Source organism: Penicillium cataractarum, assembly GCF_028827025.1.
Source record: "Penicillium cataractarum strain IBT 29864 chromosome Unknown utg000001l, whole genome shotgun sequence".
Classification (NCBI taxonomy): domain Eukaryota; kingdom Fungi; phylum Ascomycota; class Eurotiomycetes; order Eurotiales; family Aspergillaceae; genus Penicillium; species Penicillium cataractarum.
The window spans coordinates 1,640,104-1,656,848 of NW_026622737.1; the positions used below are offsets into that span (position 1 = coordinate 1,640,104).

Consider the following 16,745-nt stretch of genomic DNA (forward strand, 5'->3'; position numbering starts at 1 on the left):
TATTTTAAACACTTGACTCGTGTTCGTATAGTTATCCCGGTTGGGATCGCCACGCCAAAAAGCTTCGGGCATGGGCGAAGATCATTTATCCGCCCCCGTACATTGCAGATAGATGGAGATCAGCCTTCTTATTCGATTTGCAGAATCTATATGTATCGAGTCTATATATAGAGAGAGAAAAGAAACAGAGTATTCTATGTGACGCCCTCCAAATCTAATCTAATAATTCCGTCCAGTTTCATAATGATTGGCTAGCATCTCAAGATCTTCCGTCGTTTGATATCCCTTTTCGCGCAGCATTTTACTAGGATGAAAGACAACGAGAACAACGCAACAGCCAAGCATGAGAGCTGCATCAAAGACATAGACAAATACTTCCTTACTTTGCAGATAGCCACCACTTCCCTGCGCGTATTCAATCACTCGGTAGATTGAACGGATCATGATCAAGCAACTGACAGTGTACAGGACCTTCATACACCGTGCCCAGGGGATACCGGTCCCCCCAACATAATTCATAGGCGAAGCCAGCATTCGTCGATGGAAGATGACCGAAACAATTATAAAGAATCCGAAGAAAAATATTTGGACGAAGAGACCACCGAGGATCATGTGCTCGCCCATGTTCACGTTGTCCTGAGTCTTCGCGCTGGCAAGAAATCCTCCTCCTATTGAAATCGCATTAGTTCATGTCTCAAGTCGGGTTGTGCCCTGATGGAGGCTATACCTCCACATTGCATGAAGAAGGAAAGAACATCTCCAATCACGAAAATTTTCGTTAACCAAGACGGCCGAATGATCGAGTTTGAACTCGCGTTCAAGGCCACAATAAGCCGTCCCAGTATCATGTAAATAGAGGCAGCGAAGAGGGCAGGGGCGAGAAGAATAAGGAGGCTCTGTCCGATGTAGGGTGTTGTTTGCCAGTCTGGCGTTTCCGTTGAATTGATGTATCTGCACAAATAACCGACTGCCTCGACTGAGATGAAGAAATCGAGCTATTAACTGCATGCGCTTTCAAAAATCATAATCTATAACTTACAGACGCCCCCAATTGTAAATGGTATCATGAACCAACTCCGGGCACGAATCATCTGGACGATATGGATCACCGTTGCGAGCCCAAAAAGGGCTGCGACTGGAATGGCTGCGCCGCCGGAAGGATCGTAATTGTAAAGTTTGTAGGCCATAACTTTGAAGGAGAGAAATGAGAGAATAGAACAAGAATACAACAACGAAAAATGAGTGTAGTGGCGAAAGCGATTTTCATTCAATAGTTCCTAGGTTCACTATACTTAAATATTATTCTACCGTGAAACAACTCAGCTTTCATATCCACCATAGGCAGCGAGCCCCTGGGAATCGGCTAGAAAAGGCGTATGATACGAAGAATACTGACCTCCAGACACTATCGATGTGACTACTGTCTCGGGCCACTTCAACACCTTGGTTATTGTGAGGTTTTATTGGATGGCAGTCGATCGTGGGGGTTTTCTAGGGTGTCCCTTAGTAGATCATAAAACTTGCCCACCGAGAATGGGTCTGCCTAAAGGGATACCCCAGTTGCGCAGAAAAATTTTCGAATAGTACTATTTTTGAAGCCCCATTCCTTCCACATTGGGACAAAATCACGAACACGATCAAACGCTCGCAAAAAATAGTGGCGCACACCCGACGCCCCACTTCAGCCGTCCTGCAAAGGAGCACGGAACGAGTACGAGTCAAAATAAGCTTAAGGAACAGGGATATGCGTACCCCTAACTTTGAACGTCCATAGATTTGAAATTTGAGGCTGGTAGATGGTAGAGTTTTTTTAACCTTTTCGGTATCCTTCCGCTTGATCGTGAGATATAAAGACTGCTGCTAGATCAGCCTTGGTGTCAATTCTAAATCTCACAGCATCCAGCATCTTCATTGCCCGCTCTTTTCTTTCCAAGCCGTACAGAGACGTACAAAACAGCAATGGATTTCGTTTTCTACTACTACACTCCGTCTGCTGCGGCGGCAGCCATCTTCACTGTCTTGTTCGGGCTGAGCAGTGTTCTGCATTTCTACCAGCTTGTGCGAACACGGACATGGTTCATGATTCCCTTCATGATCGGTGCAATCTGTAAGTTCAGAACACAATTGCTTGACTTTGAGAAAGTATGCTGACAAAATTGCCTCTTCTCAGTGGAAACTATTGGTTATGTCGGACGTTTGCTTGCATCATTTGAGGCACCGGACTTCACCAAGGGCCCTTATATCATGCAAAGTGCATTGATCCTGATTGCGCCCGCTTTCCTCGCCGCGAGTATCTACATGACTCTCGGACGCATTATCTATATGCTTGAAGCAGAGAAGCTCTCCGTCATCAGGATAGGATGGCTCACCAAGCTCTTCGTCACTGGCGACGTGCTTTCTTTCTTGATGCAGGCCTCAGGTATGTAGATTCTTCCAACCCATGAATCTGCCGATCATCCTCATGAAGAATGCTGAACTGACTAAATTCAAGGTGCTGGACTTATGGTCTCAAACTCAAATGACCCCTCAACTGGCGAACATATTATCATCGGCGGTCTGTTCGTACAAATCATCTTCTTCGGCCTTTTCACTATCACTGCTGTTGTCTTCCAAACTCGCATCAACAAGACCCCGACCACCCGCTCGATCGAATTGAAGGGCCTTTGGACCCGCCATATGACCGCTCTCTACATCGCCAGTATTTTGATTCTGATTCGGTCTGTTATTCGTGTGGTGGAATACCTGGAAGGCTATGATGGATATCTGATGAAGCACGAGGCCTTCATCTACGTCTTTGACGCCCTCCTTATGTTCATCACTGTGCTTGTTCTCCAGTATGAGCACCCCAGCGAGGTTAATTGCTTGATTGGCCGCGGCCACAGGTACTCGGAGAAGGTTATTTGGATCCGTGAGTTTGTTCCAGCCTCCGCACTCGAGATGGGTCGGTCGGGAGAAGTTTGATGAAGACTGTTTGATATGAAAATTGGGGAATCTAAATGATGATTTATGGTCTATTACTGTTGAACAAGAGTCTTTTCTATTAATGCATGCGTTTGTAAATTTTGTTGAATAATAATCAATCATACCAAAAGCTCATCGCTGGTTACATGAATCATTATCTCAATACTTGTACCACTGCCCATTTTATATGACGTTGCCAGTCAGCTTCCAAAATCAGGACTATTTCCCCAAGGATACGCCGACCCCACGATCCGATACACCAGTTCTCTCGAGTGATGTGCAAGAACACACAAAAATGTGCAAGGACGACCAAAGCAAAAGGTTCGCGGTTTTTGAGCCCTTCCAAAAATTCTGGAGGTGCTCGAATAGCCCACCCGCCCACAACTGTCAATGACGTTGGCTCTGCATAGGTAAATGGAGCCAACTCTTTCATTGTGCAGATCGCGCGTTCGTAAGACTTTACATTATGGCCCTCCGTTTGCTGACCATACTGAACATTCAAGTCATCGAGAGTATTGAGTGCCGTAAGAACATCGTCGGGGACAGTCGCCCCGGGGTCAGTGATATTGAACAGAGGCGCAAAATTGCTGTGTCGAAGAAACCCCATTGCTTGATTTCCGACTGTTTGAACCCCACGAGCCAACATCAAAATATCAATCAAGGCATTCAGGCTAGGCCCGTCGTCAGAGTCGGAGCAATGAAGTGCGCTCGCAAAGCTGAACACGACTGCAATTCCGGCAAAACTCGTCATTGCTCTTGCATTGGATTCGTCGATGTTATGCAACTGTTCTGAGAAAATAGATAGTGCCGTGCTCTTATGTGCGATCGCAATACTGATCCACTCTGCTTGGCGTTCATCCTGGCGAAGATAAGCAAGATGCAATGCGGAGATGGCCAGTATTCCATGCATCAAGAACGGACTGTGTAGTGCCTCTTGAAGCACTGGTATTTCCCAAACTTTTCTTGTTTCTTCATTTCTTGCGAAAAGCTTGTGTGTATGCGTGATCCACTGGAGCTCAAGCTCCAAATGGGCCAAGTTCAATGGCGGGGCCCCAGTTGTCGCCCCCGAGGCGGAAATATAGCTATTGACGGAGCTGCTAGCCTCGGATGAAGATCTTACATCACGCGTGATATTTGGTGACGATCTTCCCGACCGCTCCGATTTGCCCGCAAAAACGAAGGGGACTGGCGCGATGTACACGCATGTGTCATTACGCTGAGTGCAGTTTTGACAATATGGCCGCCTCTCGTCACACTGATAGAGTTATTAGCATGTAAATCTAAATCCAATGCGGGTTGTATCAACGTAAATGGTCACATACTTTCACTCGCCTTCGCTTGCAATTGCTACACCCATGACGTGATTTTTGATGAGAGCGGCGCGTGGCCATATCTTGCTGTAGTCGTGTCAGAGATAAAGTGGCTGTGTACCCAGTGTTCGTACTCGTGTGAGACACAGAAAAATTCCTGCCTAGGGGGCAATTTTCGAGACTGCCGACGGGGACCGAGCCATAAGTAAGGTGATGTTGGGGGTTGTACGTTGTACGTCGGCAAGGTGATCCGGATAGGGATAAAATCACGAACACGAACGCGAGCCCCACTATTTTCTGTTTAGAGTTTGAGAATTGGAAATCTGGTTGGTTTTCGTGGGTCCAATCGGCCTAGAAATCGATTGATGGATGTAGAACGATACGGAGCGGAGTCTCTACAGCCCCCTGTCTATTTATTATTTGGCGTTGGTAGTGAGGATAATTTCTTTAATTTTCATTTCTCCTCATCTGCAACGATGCTCATATCTCTCCTCGTCCTAATCGTTGCTGCCTGGGGCGTTAGCACCCTGTGGCTTCCTCTCTATCACAACTGGTCCACTGCGCAGCGACTCAAAGTCCCAGTGATCGTCTGTCCTATATCACGCCATGGGCCAAGGTGGAGGCGCTTTGAGACGTTATTCAAAGCTAAACTACTTATTTCTTGGCGGACGATCTTCCCTTTTCTTCGACTTCTACGGCCGAATTGGATATTTCTGGAAAAACATGCCATTTTCGAAAAGTATGGTGATGTGTTTGCGATTGTCACTCCAGCCGGCTGCGAGCTATTCATTGCGGACTCAAAAGCCGCCAGACAGATTTTGATGCGAAAAAATGACTTCCCTAAGCCCCTTGACTTTACAAGTAGGCAAACGGTGAATCCTGTCGGTTATCTCGAGGTACTAACAAGATTGCTAGGAAGACTTGGAGTGTTTGGGAAAAGCTTGGCCACTGTATGACTTCCCTTCCTTTCAGGAGATCCATCTTCTATCATTACATTTGAGAAGCCCCCTAACGCGTATGTTTAAACAGGTCGATGGAGCCGACTGGAGCCGTCATCGCCGATGTACCGCTGTCGCATTTTCGGAGACCATCCACGAAGCAGTGTGGGCAACATCGTGTTCTGAAGCATCCAGCGCACTGAAACACTTCATTTCCCAAGAGTCTATCTCAAAGACACATCCTAACATGATACGGCTAAGCTTCGCAGTTCTCCTGAAAGCGTGCCTGGGGATGGGCAATGACAAGAACAACGCCGATGTAGCCAGTCCAATTACTGATGCAGCGAATAATCATCTTGAATCTTTCTTCAACGTGCTTACAAGAAATCCTGAGGCTCGTAAAGGCGGACAAAATCCTCTCGCCTCCTTTCATGCAAGCTACCAAGGGGTCAAATCATTCATGAGCAGCTTAGTGAAATATCGAAGACACCACCCGTCATCAAAGAAAGACCTTCTTTCTTCAATGCTAAGCTCACATGACGCCCATTTGCTATCGGACGAGGAGATAGATAGCAATCTGTTTCTTTTCATGTTTGCCGGCCACGAGACAACCGCAAATACTCTTGTCTACATTATTTACCTTCTGGCAATCTTTCCTGAATGGCAAGACTGGGTTGTCCAGGAAATCGATGAGATATTCTCTGCTCTGCCAGTGGACAATGAGGTATCATACAAGGACGTATTTCATCGGCTCACCCGCCTAAAAGCAATTATGGTAAGCCATTTTCAGTCACATCCAATCCATGAAGGGGCCACTCACTGAATCTTCAGTATGAAACTCTCCGACTCTACGGCCCAGTCGTGGACCTTCTCCGAAGGACATCTCCAGACGAAGACCAAGCCGTCACCCGCTTCGACGGATCAAGCGTTTTAATCCCGGCAAATACCCTAGTCAATATTCTGACGCCAGCATTACACACAAATCCAGATTACTGGGGCTCGGACGCTTTGTCGTGGAAGCCCAGACGATGGTTGAACAACGAGAACATTGACAGTGATAAGGTGGACCATCTTTTCGCATGGGCCGAAGGTCCTCGTGCATGCCCAGGGAGAAAATTCTCCCAACTCGAGATATTTGCCGTTCTTGTCACTCTCCTGCGCCGGGCATCGGTGCAGATTGTACCACGGCTGGGTTTGAGTCCTGAAGAAGCCCGAGCAGAGGCATTGCAGGAGTTGCAAAATAGTCGATCGCTTCTTACCTTGCACATAGAACGGCCAGAAGCTATTCATGTTAGATGGTGCCCACGAGAGTGAATTATATCGCATGATAATGTATATGAAAGCATCTTTGTTAACAAGATATTATATTCGTTGCAAAACACTCCCGTGTCTATACACTGAAATGATAAATTTCGAGCGAATATCAGACCAGCAAATATTCACCCTGGATAAATAACAGAGGAATGATCACCACCTGTAAAGGGACAGTCAGTCAAGGGATTTAAGACGCCGAGCAAGAAAAATCGAACTCACGCAAAAGGTTCTGAGTGCAGATATAACTCCTCGACTTCACCACCAAACGTCCGCTTCTGCGCCAGCGCTGCAGCATTCCGAGTATCGTGAAGCATGGATGCTGGACCACAAACAAGGACACCAATACGCTGCTTCTTGCCGTTCGGCATCGGGTTTGCGTGAGCCATGGCAACCGTCCGAGCGACAAGACCAGGAATATCAGGTCGAGCGTTTCGATGAATGTTGAGACTGAACGATCCAGTGGTTGTGATATCTGTTGGAGGTAACTTGTCCCTAGTGCCCGTCTCCGAGTCTAGTGTCGAGGTTGAGCGAGTCAAGCCGTGGTTTGAGGTAATATGCACCGAAACCGAAGTCTCAAACCCGTTGTCTGAGCCTGGAAGAGTAGTAGAGTGCGAGAGACGCCCTTCAATCTCATCGATGTACCAGTCAGCCACGGGAGCGTCGCGGGTTGAAAAGACGACTTGGAGTTGGCGGCGGCTTTCTTGTCCCGATTCGTCTTCGCCTGTGTTAATGCCAGACAGTCGTAGCGCTTCGTCTACCATCGCAAGAGAGAAGCCCCCACCCGAACCACCGGCAATGACGAGTATGGTGTCAAATTGGGACATATGATGGTTACTCACGCCACCATATGGCCCCTCGATGAGAATCTTCTTCATGACACCGGGTTGTTTGGCAGCCAGAGAAGCAAGACGAGCGGTTACTCCACGACGAGGCTTGATGTAGAAGATGAGCTCGGAAGTTTTGCCTGCCTGATCCGGGTCTCGATGAGCCGAGGAGATAGTGAATGGATGCGCAGTGAGCAGATGCAAATCTGACGTCAAGAAACGCACAAATACATGTTGGCCCGGCGTCCACTTGATGAAGGTTGGAACAGAGACTCGGACAAGTCCACTTGGAAGAAGCTCTAGGATGGCTGTGTGGACGCCATGCATCAGATAGGTGCGCACCTGAGAGAAAAGTAGACAAAGGAAGTAAATGACACCGCTGGCGATGAAGTAGTCCCACGAGGAGAGACGAAAGTCGCAGTGAAGAAAGAAGAAAACAATGAATAGAATGGCAGCAATCAAATGGGTCGCCTTGAAGAACTCGTAGAACCGGTTGCGAATGAACGGAAGCGACATGATAGTCAGGTACGCCTGGGGGATAATTGCCCCGATACCAGTCCAGTATACTAGACTAGTCTTCCATTGCTTTACCATATCACCCTTGTCGACATGATAGATGATGAAAGGGAAAGTATGGACGAGAGCTAGAACAAACATGGCGTAGCTAGTCCAGTGATGGAAGACTTGAAGCTTCTCATGGGGGATGCCAGTAAGGGCAGAGATCATGTTGGCTTTGACACTCAGACCCCTAATCGTATATTAGCATCGTTCATATTCTCAATAGGGTGGAGCTAAATGCTTACAGGACAAATGGTAGTAGAGCAAGGGCCATCCAGCCAGCCCTTGTGGCTATGGGTGGACTATTTCCGTAACTAGCATCGCTAGGCCAGTAATAGGGCTTAGGGCCGAGGGTCATGGCTGCCAATGGAGTGTTAGGTTCTGGACTCTCCTTTCAAGTTGAAGCTTATTTCATACCGAAGAAGAATACTGTGCCCACAACGCCGAGCAAGACGACACCCAGAGGTGGGGACCAATACTTCAGCATCGGGAATCCATAACCCCGATAGGACATGTACCGGGAAATTGAAGTCGTTGTCCGCCATAATCGAGTCCGCTTCAGCCGATCTGGACAAATCTTGACGAAGATATTGGAAATTGCAAACAAAGCGATAACTGCACAGCAGAAATATACTGTGTTCAAGGCATATACATGGTCGGCCTGATACCTGCAGTTACCCAAATACAATTAGTATCTATGTAGTAAGCATCGCCAGATAGAGAAAGTGGCGCTATTTGGAATGCATACCAGTATCTCCAGCGATTATTCCGATAAGCACACTGAGCTTCGGATAACATGCACATATCATGACGAGACGAATGTAGCATCACAGGCTGATCGAGCCAGGGAATACTACCGCCCGACATGTCCATGTCCATGTTCATCATGATGAACCAATCAAACAACTTACCTAGACTGCCTCACCTAGATTCGACGATTGCTGATGTCGAAGAAGCAAAGCGAACAATCAAATCAAGCGGAGGAAGCCACAAGGTTGTTGTGATGACCAAGGGGTGGAATGACGGAGTATAGAAAATGGAGCCGATCGGCGGGTTAAAGCTTGGCAGGGTCGAGGCTCCGGGGGTATCGGAGGAGGGCACGCTTCCCCATCTTTTGAATCATTTAGTCATGTTGTTGCAATTTTATTGAAGTAATGTCATCCATTATTCAATCACAGGGAGGAAGGATGCGCCGAAAACGGCAATCTAGCAGGCGCAACGGAGACGGCAGACGAACCAGGGAACCGGGCAACCGAAAGGTATGAACCCGATACCGATGGAATTCTCCACGTCGATCAGACTTGGTGATCTGAGGGAAATTGCGCCGGTTTAGCTGCAATCGAACAGCAGCTATCATAATTTCTAGTACAGTACTGTTAGTTCCTCCTACTATTCGATTGAGCCGAGTCAACTCACTTCAATTCTAGCACTGCGATTGGACTTGAAGAATGATCATTCAAAAGACGCCATACTTGCTGAAAACGCGCTAGCTGGGCTGATCCCATGGCTGCTGGGCATGCTGAGGCTTGAGCAGATTTGCGCGCGATTCCCCACTTGCCTCGGTCGTCGTCAGCGCTAGTAATCGTAGGTAATCCTATACATACTGGACCGGACTTCAACTATCCTTCCGGGCGCATCGGGTAATTACATCCGTAGTTTAGATGAAATTTCTTGACAGATGATGCCCCATACCCCGCGAATGCAATGCTATGAGGTCATGGAACCTATCTTGTGCCGGAGTGGAGCTGGGATCCATAGTGGTAGCAAGCTAGTGAACGAGGAGCGCCATTGTCGTGAGTCGATGCTTGATGTGGCCGGTTCCCTGGTTACAACGAGGGACCAAGGGTTTTCTAGGTACACGAACTTTGGGTCAAAGTCTAGAAGGTTGTATGCACCAGTGCAAAGCAAATCGAGGCCAAAGAAAAACTGTGTCACGTCTTATGTGAGCTATCCAACGTGAACTGTGTTGGACAGCTTTGGATATTTCCTGTATCTCAAGCTTCATTTTTACACTTACAAAATCAATCAAGCTTGAAACTAGAAAGGAAGATTTTTCTATCAAATATGCCTTTGCTCCCTATATCAAACAGCTCCTAATGGGAAGAGACAAATATACAGCGAGCGTATCCAGTAACATGACCTATAGTAACCTATATCAAGCCTCAGGCAGAAATCAGGCGAACAAGAGACAGACAGCAAATCCCAGCAATAAGAAGGTCTCAAAGCATCGAAATGCAGTAAATATTTACAAAGCCCAGGGCCAGCAACTACTCTGTCATTTGGTATCAGTCTTGACACCTCTCATGGCCATCTCCAACCCTACATTCCTGCTTGCAAAAACAATGACGATCCTCATCTGCGCAGATCGTCGACAGATCTTCCCGCTATATGATATCCAAGGGTTTCGATCAAGGGGGAACCGCCGAAACAGACACCGTCGCTGCAATGGGTATCTTTTCTGCGGAATATGCCGCCGATACTGACACCCCGCACCCTGCAGTCTCGCTCCCAATGTCATACATCCGCAGCGCACGGTAGCCTCCACGCACACTGTCCGCATCAAGGCCCTTGGCCCGAAGCACGCTGGTAGCCACGCGTGCCGTATCCCCATCATAGCACACTACCAGAACATGGTATGAACCGAGATCCGAGACCAGGCGCTCGTCCCCGAAGATCTGCTCCAGCTCCACCCATTGCGCCTCGAGTACGGCTGGATCTGAAAACGGCGATCTAGTGTGGGGGCTAACGCTAGAGAGTGGCAGGTTGATTGACTCTGGAAGATGCCAGGCCTGGAAGTCTGTGGGTTGGCGAAGGTCGAGGACTCGATGCAAAGGCTTTAGGGCGATCTCGCTGAGTGGTGTCTGATCAAGGGGTCGTGGAGAACCGTAGACCTGTGGGAGGACTTCGAGGGCGTCCCGCTCCCAGGCTTCATCATATCGGTGCAGGTCGACCTTTGTCAGACGCTTTCCGGTGACGAACTGTTAGCGAGATCTAGAAGGAATGAGGATCCACGATCATGTGGGGATCTTGGGGGTGGGTTCTACGACGCGTCAGCGACTTGGGGAAGCTTACCTCGTTGCGAATGGGCGGGAATTCCTCGGCCCTAAGCTTCTGGAAGTATTCGCCAATGTACTGGTATGGCAGATCGCAGCACATGAAGACGCAGTGCGTAATCCCGTCCGAGCCAGCCAGATCAGACAGCGTCCCCGCAGACTTGCGCTTGGATAACATCTGGAACAAACCTTGCAAGTTGAATCCGGACGATGGGCCACATACCAATCCCTCGCGGCACAACTTGAGGGAAAGACCGTACGAGTCGGAAGAGCCAACTTCTTCAATCGCATCCACTGCTTCCTTCCAGGGGAACTCCACAGGGCGCATGAGCGCATAGGATCGGGGACCAGGCACCCGATCACCTGCGGCTGTGCAGACCCCGAGTCTCATAACGGAAGGCTTGACACCCTTGAAGTATGTCCCGAGGCCGGTCATGGTGCCAGAAGTACCCATGCCGGCACAGAGAACGTTGATCTCGGGTAATTGCTGGAAGATTTGAGGCCCAGTCCACCGCATGTGTGACTGCCAGTTATCATTATTTTCGTATTGATTGGGATTGACAATATCGTCAGATTCCTTAGCCATGCGGCGGGCACTTTGAATGCCGCCGCGGCCATCGACAGGCTCTGGTTGTGACGGTCCACCGAAGAGTGTGATATCCAGACCGAAGAACTGCATCAACTTCAATTTGGCATCACTGGTCTTGTTGCTCAAAAATGCCCGCGTATCCTGCACGCCATGCATGACCCGAGCAATCATCGACATCGAGATTACCGTTGAGCCAGAGCTGTATTCGATGATAGTTTTGGTCTGGTTGGGAACAACCCTTGATTCGAGCATATTCAATGCTGCTCCAGTGTTAGTATTGAACGATTTGTATCTGTCCATGATAATGTCTCACCTGGCATGGCCTTGACATTGTTGGCAGGGTGCATGGTCATCATCTTTGCGTAAATTCGAACGCCATCCTGGTAAAATGGATTCAAATACTCTGGCAGCTCGACCAGGGGTAAAGGAGGCTGACAATCCGGATCAAAGTACTTCTTCAACGAGTCGGGTCCGAAGTATACATTGCGCTCATTGGAGTTGGCCATTGTGTTCCTTTGCAGAGGGTCAATCGTGTTGCTGAATCCAACACCCATACTTGGAAGGCATATACCGAGATAAGAGCACTTGATATTCGACTGTAGGTGATATCAGATGCGGAAATTTACTTGCAGATATAGTTCTCTCGCAGTATCACGTCAGGGCTGCTCTTCATCCCGTTACGTCCGCTTGGCACCCAGAAGGTAGAAACCACGCGGGAGACACGAGATTTGCCAGATTAGACCCACCGAGCTAGATATTCGGGCAACGTGAGCAAGTATACAGGTCTACAGATAGCTGTTTGTGAAAGTGGGGAGCCAGTCATTCTAGTCTAGCCACACAACGCTGCAACCGCCAAAAATGCCTCTCCTCGGTTACGATGAATGAAGCAGGAAAAGCCGCGATCACGAATACAGCCCGAACTTCAAACTCAAAATCGTCCATCTAACTCGATTAGGATTACTACTCAGAAGCTGTATGTCTCAGAGTCCGAGGAATACACGTCGGAGACCCTGATCGGCTTTCGCCGGTGGATAGCATCAGCGTCGGGTCAAGAATCTTGGATCAGGAACTATGAAAACGGCAGGCGACGACCGCATTATTAGCGGCCCCGCCGTCGCATACTCTGTTTGTCAACGGGTCCATTCTTCCAGAAAATGGCCTCAAATATTCGTGAATGCACTCGTACTCCATAGTGTTCTCATGCAAGTCTGCCGTCTCGCGGTCTTGGCTGTCAGATTTCTACGTAGGACCCTGGGGAAAAGGTTTGACTTTTAACAATACTCAAGGTCCTTAAGGTCCTTGAACTCTAACAAAACTTGCCAATAACTCTACAAAAATTCGGAGACATCATTCATCGTATTATACCATAGGCACATAGTTGTGGTATCCTTTAGGGTTAGCGCAGATGGCCCGGGTACCTTGAGAGTGTTTGAGCAAGTTTCATACTTCTTCGGCTGCAGATCGGCGGCTGTCAAGGTTGTTCCCGGCGATCCTTGTCTTCTTTGGTACATTCAGTGATTGAGTGGGTTTTGTAGCAATACTATGCCAAGAGTATCTAATAAGTGCCACTTGGAAATACGGTCAGTCGCTTAGCTGTTCACTCTGATAATGGACTGTCCTCCGGGTGATTCCTGCATTGCAGCTCAGCCTTGGTTTCAACTCATTTTTTGAGGTACAGTCTGGCGCCTCTTTATTTCAGGGCGATCTTGCTGTTGAAGAGTTGACCTGTGGAATTTTCAGTTACCAAGTTCATACGAAATGACTGGGGTACTTGAGAATACATCAGGCCACTCCAGCCCCGATAGCTCGGAGGTGGAGGTGGCAGACAAGAATGGGACCCATGTGCTGTTCAACGAGCAAACAAATTATGTACCCAAACGCACCATTATCACCGTAAGTCTGTGTCAAATCAATCATTCTCGCGGCTATAGAGGAAAATACTATCGACAGCTCGACGTGGCAATGGAACCTTGGGGGAAATTCAGCTCTAATCGCGCTTAGATATTTTTGGCCTGCTCCAGCGTCGATCTGATCGCTCTGATGGACCAGACAATGCTAGCGTCGTCTCTTTCGATTATTGGGAATGCGTTAGGTGCCAGTGATCAGACATCTTGGATCTCTGGTGGTTACTTTGTGTGAGTTGCCTGACACAAATGATTGTTCAGCTCCTTAAAATAAGTATGAAGCTAATCAGGGACCACATGAACCAGAACATCAACCTGTTTCCAGCTCCTCTATGGCAAACTTTCCGATATTTGGTCGCGAAAGATAGTCTTGTTCGCCGGTCTTGCCGTCTTCTTCATCGGCTCGCTAGCGGCCTCACTCTCCCAGACAGTCACCCAGCTAATTGTCTTCCGGGCATTGACGGGCGTTGGTGGTGGTGGGCTGATGACGGTTGCGCAGATGATCGTGAGTGACGTCGTTCCTCTGCGTGAACGAGGTAAATATCAAGGCATCCTAGGCGCCGTGGTTGCCATTGCGAATGGCATTGGCCCCGTTATCGGCGGTGCACTGGCATCAATCTCGGAGGACTCATGGCGATGGATCTTCCGGTTAAACTTGCCATTGACAGCATTGACGACGCTATGTGTACTCTTCTTCATGCCTTTGAGGAAGGTTGAGGGTGACTGGCGGCTTAAGCTGAAGGCAGTAGACTTCTTTGGTGCGCTACTAGCCCTGGGAGGTACTTCAGTGTTCCTCCTGGGACTAAATTGGGGAGGTGGTGAGTACGAGTGGTACTCGGCACATGTCATTGCGACTTTAGTCGTGGGGTTCGTCATCTCAGGTGTATTTGTTGCATGGCAATGGAAGGGTGCAAAAGTACCGTTGGTACCGATGCACATATTCAGCAGCCGAATTGTCAACGGGTCATGCTTGACGATGTTCGTTAATGGATGGAACTTCTTGGTCCAGGTGTACTATATCCCTACCTTCTATCAGCTGGTCTTTGGATATTCCACAGTCGTCTCGGGAGCTATGTTGCTTCCAATTACGTTGATGCAAAGTATTTTCACGTTGCTCTCTGCTTCGCTGCCCTCGTGCTGACTTTGGTTATTTTCTCAGCCGTTAGTAGTACACTCTCTGGACTTGTTGTCCACTGGGTCGGCCATTATCGCGAATGTATTCTATTCGGCTGGATAATCTGGGCAGTTGGCCTCGGGCTCTTCTCTACACTGGATGAGTCCTCCGGAATTGGGAAGCAAATCGGATACGGTCTTCTGACAGGTGTTGGTGTTGGAAATACCTTGCAGCCGTCTCTTATTGCAGTTCAGGCAGGCGTTGAGCGCCGAGACATGGCTGTTGTCACTTCCTTCCGAAAGTAAGTAGATCTCCTTTTGATTTTCGATCCAAGCTCTGACAATAATCAGCTTTGTCCGAAACCTGGGCGGCACGTTAGGCCTTGCAATTGCTGGAACCATTATGTGAGACCACACAAGAACCTGCGGTTATACACATGCTAACTTTCCAGTAACAACATCGTTGCATCGTCCATCTCGGATCTCGATCTCGATCAATCTGAGTCCCGGTCACTTTTATCAAGCCCTCAGACCTACTTGTCCGGGCTTTCGGATAATGATGCCAAACATGTCAGAAGCGTGTTGATTCCTGCTTACAAAAAGGGCTTTCGTATCATATTCATTATTGGGGCTTCATTAGCTGCATTGGCATTCTTTTTGGCGTTCTGGCTCATGCCACAGGTTGGGTTGCGGCGTGACGATGACGAGAAACTGAAGGAGGAAGGAAAGAAGCGGATCAACGGAGAGCTTGACGAGGAGAAGAGCAGTTGAAACAGTCAAAAATATCCTTACGAATTTTGCGATAGATGTGTATATAATGGCAAAATCTGAGTTGTAGCTTTCAATGTCCAATATTGAATTCTCTAACAATTCATTGGCCAGGGTACCACGCTGACGATGTATTGTCTCAGCTATAGTCTTGGCCATCCGACCTGCCAACATCATATGGCTTGAAATGAGAACTGAGGAAAGGCAATACTTGCAACACATGTGTATCACAATTTCACTGCTCTCTTCTCCGCAACCAGGTTCTCAAGTGCTCCTCTCAAAGTTATACTCATACCGTCAGGTGATGGCCTTCCTGTTGATCGTTCAACAAAGACATGCACACATTGCGACACGGCCTTGACTTCCTCCACTCCCCGCTCAAAAATACCAACTTCATATGTCACACTGGATTTCCCAAGCTTATTCACTCGCAAACCTAGCTCTGCAACTGCTGGATAAGCAATTGACGAGAAGAATTCGGTATTCGCATCCACGGCGACTCCATACATCTCGGCGGTCGGCGGATGAAAGCCACGTTTTTCAATGAGGTAGGCATAGATCACGGAGTCGGCTCTGAGTATTTCGGTTAGACTTAAATGAGGTATATCATACTTACAAAAGATCCTCACAGGAAGCCATATACAGATTTGTTCATGTGATCAAACATGTCGTTATCGCACCTGAGTATCATTCATCAGCACATCATGCTCTTCATCAAGGTTATTATTTCATAAGAGCCAAATATCGCCTTGGGTGAATCTATTCATAATTAGAAACAAATGTGAACTCACCATCTTGTTCGATAATCAAGGTGATAACGGTAGTCTTGTCGACGACGTGCCTTGAGATTCTTTACGAATTCCATGATAGCCGAGGGTTGAGGCGGAATAGCGTTGCTCGAACGGCTGACCTTAGGAATGAGAGTAGATAATTGAGACATCACTGAGTATAAAAGCAAATTTGATTTCCCAAACCTGATATGTGTCGACCGAGGATCTAAACTTCCGAGGCACGTAGTAGATATTTCCCATCATGTTAATTGAGAGGAGTCCCCAAATCGGAGATTCCCAATGCTCCGAATTGGAGAAACGTTGTTGTCCACAATTATTCCGCTATATCTTGGCTGTGGGCATCACTGTAATGATTCAATAATGGCACGAGACTCTCTCCTTTACCGAGGCTCCATCTCTACAATGATTGGCAATTATTGTGCGGTCAATTCGTCCATGCTTGGACTTAACTAACTAGCTTGTTGGTTTAGCGCACAGCTTCAAAGTCAAGGTGGTGGCAGAGTTTACCCTCTCTGTCGATAATTGGGACTACGAGGATACTACATCTTAATAATTGAAAATAGTATTGAGCCTGTTCATCTACTGTATCAGAAGATGGTCACGATGGTGTCAATGACCGCCG

The 16,745-nt window shown here is 48.0% G+C and overlaps 8 protein-coding genes across 8 annotated transcripts; 3 read left to right on the plus strand and 5 right to left on the minus strand.

The window, feature by feature from the left end:
• Window positions 1-219: 219 nt before the first annotated feature.
• Window positions 220-1,187, minus strand: N7496_000548 (RTA1 domain-containing protein; the record flags this gene model as incomplete). The annotated part of the gene is made up of 3 exons (XM_056693479.1): window positions 220-668; window positions 728-976; window positions 1,040-1,187. 3 exons carry the CDS (start codon window positions 1,185-1,187, stop codon window positions 220-222), a joined length of 846 nt encoding a protein of 281 aa, XP_056560208.1.
• A 772-nt stretch (window positions 1,188-1,959) lies between these two features.
• N7496_000549 (RTA1 domain-containing protein) lies at window positions 1,960-2,961 on the plus strand (the record flags this gene model as incomplete). The annotated part of the gene is made up of 3 exons (XM_056693480.1): window positions 1,960-2,107; window positions 2,171-2,419; window positions 2,492-2,961. The coding sequence occupies 3 exons, from the start codon at window positions 1,960-1,962 to the stop codon at window positions 2,959-2,961; spliced, it is 867 nt and encodes a 288-aa protein (XP_056560209.1).
• Window positions 2,962-3,115: 154 nt separating this feature from the next.
• Window positions 3,116-4,352, minus strand: N7496_000550 (Zn(II)2Cys6 transcription factor domain-containing protein; the record flags this gene model as incomplete). Its single annotated transcript, XM_056693481.1, has 2 exons — window positions 3,116-4,216; window positions 4,284-4,352. 2 exons carry the CDS (start codon window positions 4,350-4,352, stop codon window positions 3,116-3,118), a joined length of 1,170 nt encoding a protein of 389 aa, XP_056560210.1.
• Window positions 4,353-5,456: 1,104 nt separating this feature from the next.
• Window positions 5,457-6,523, plus strand: N7496_000551 (cytochrome P450 monooxygenase; the record flags this gene model as incomplete). Its single annotated transcript, XM_056693482.1, has 2 exons — window positions 5,457-5,984; window positions 6,041-6,523. The coding sequence occupies 2 exons, from the start codon at window positions 5,457-5,459 to the stop codon at window positions 6,521-6,523; spliced, it is 1,011 nt and encodes a 336-aa protein (XP_056560211.1).
• Window positions 6,524-6,744: 221 nt separating this feature from the next.
• N7496_000552 (ferric reductase family protein) lies at window positions 6,745-8,793 on the minus strand (the record flags this gene model as incomplete). Its single annotated transcript, XM_056693483.1, has 4 exons — window positions 6,745-8,095; window positions 8,151-8,265; window positions 8,323-8,573; window positions 8,654-8,793. Coding segments are annotated over 4 exons (1,857 nt in total), but the record flags the coding sequence as incomplete, so codon positions are not given.
• A 1,520-nt stretch (window positions 8,794-10,313) lies between these two features.
• Window positions 10,314-12,053, minus strand: N7496_000553 (putative cysteine synthase B; the record flags this gene model as incomplete). Its single annotated transcript, XM_056693484.1, has 3 exons — window positions 10,314-10,883; window positions 10,978-11,807; window positions 11,861-12,053. The coding sequence occupies 3 exons, from the start codon at window positions 12,051-12,053 to the stop codon at window positions 10,314-10,316; spliced, it is 1,593 nt and encodes a 530-aa protein (XP_056560213.1).
• A 1,252-nt stretch (window positions 12,054-13,305) lies between these two features.
• N7496_000554 (MDR family MFS transporter) lies at window positions 13,306-15,335 on the plus strand (the record flags this gene model as incomplete). Its single annotated transcript, XM_056693485.1, has 6 exons — window positions 13,306-13,440; window positions 13,549-13,682; window positions 13,758-14,551; window positions 14,611-14,866; window positions 14,916-14,969; window positions 15,017-15,335. 6 exons carry the CDS (start codon window positions 13,306-13,308, stop codon window positions 15,333-15,335), a joined length of 1,692 nt encoding a protein of 563 aa, XP_056560214.1.
• A 224-nt stretch (window positions 15,336-15,559) lies between these two features.
• Window positions 15,560-16,272, minus strand: N7496_000555 (acyl-CoA thioesterase; the record flags this gene model as incomplete). The annotated part of the gene is made up of 2 exons (XM_056693486.1): window positions 15,560-15,923; window positions 16,124-16,272. 2 exons carry the CDS (start codon window positions 16,270-16,272, stop codon window positions 15,560-15,562), a joined length of 513 nt encoding a protein of 170 aa, XP_056560215.1.
• Between the last annotated feature and the right edge of the window lie 473 nt (window positions 16,273-16,745).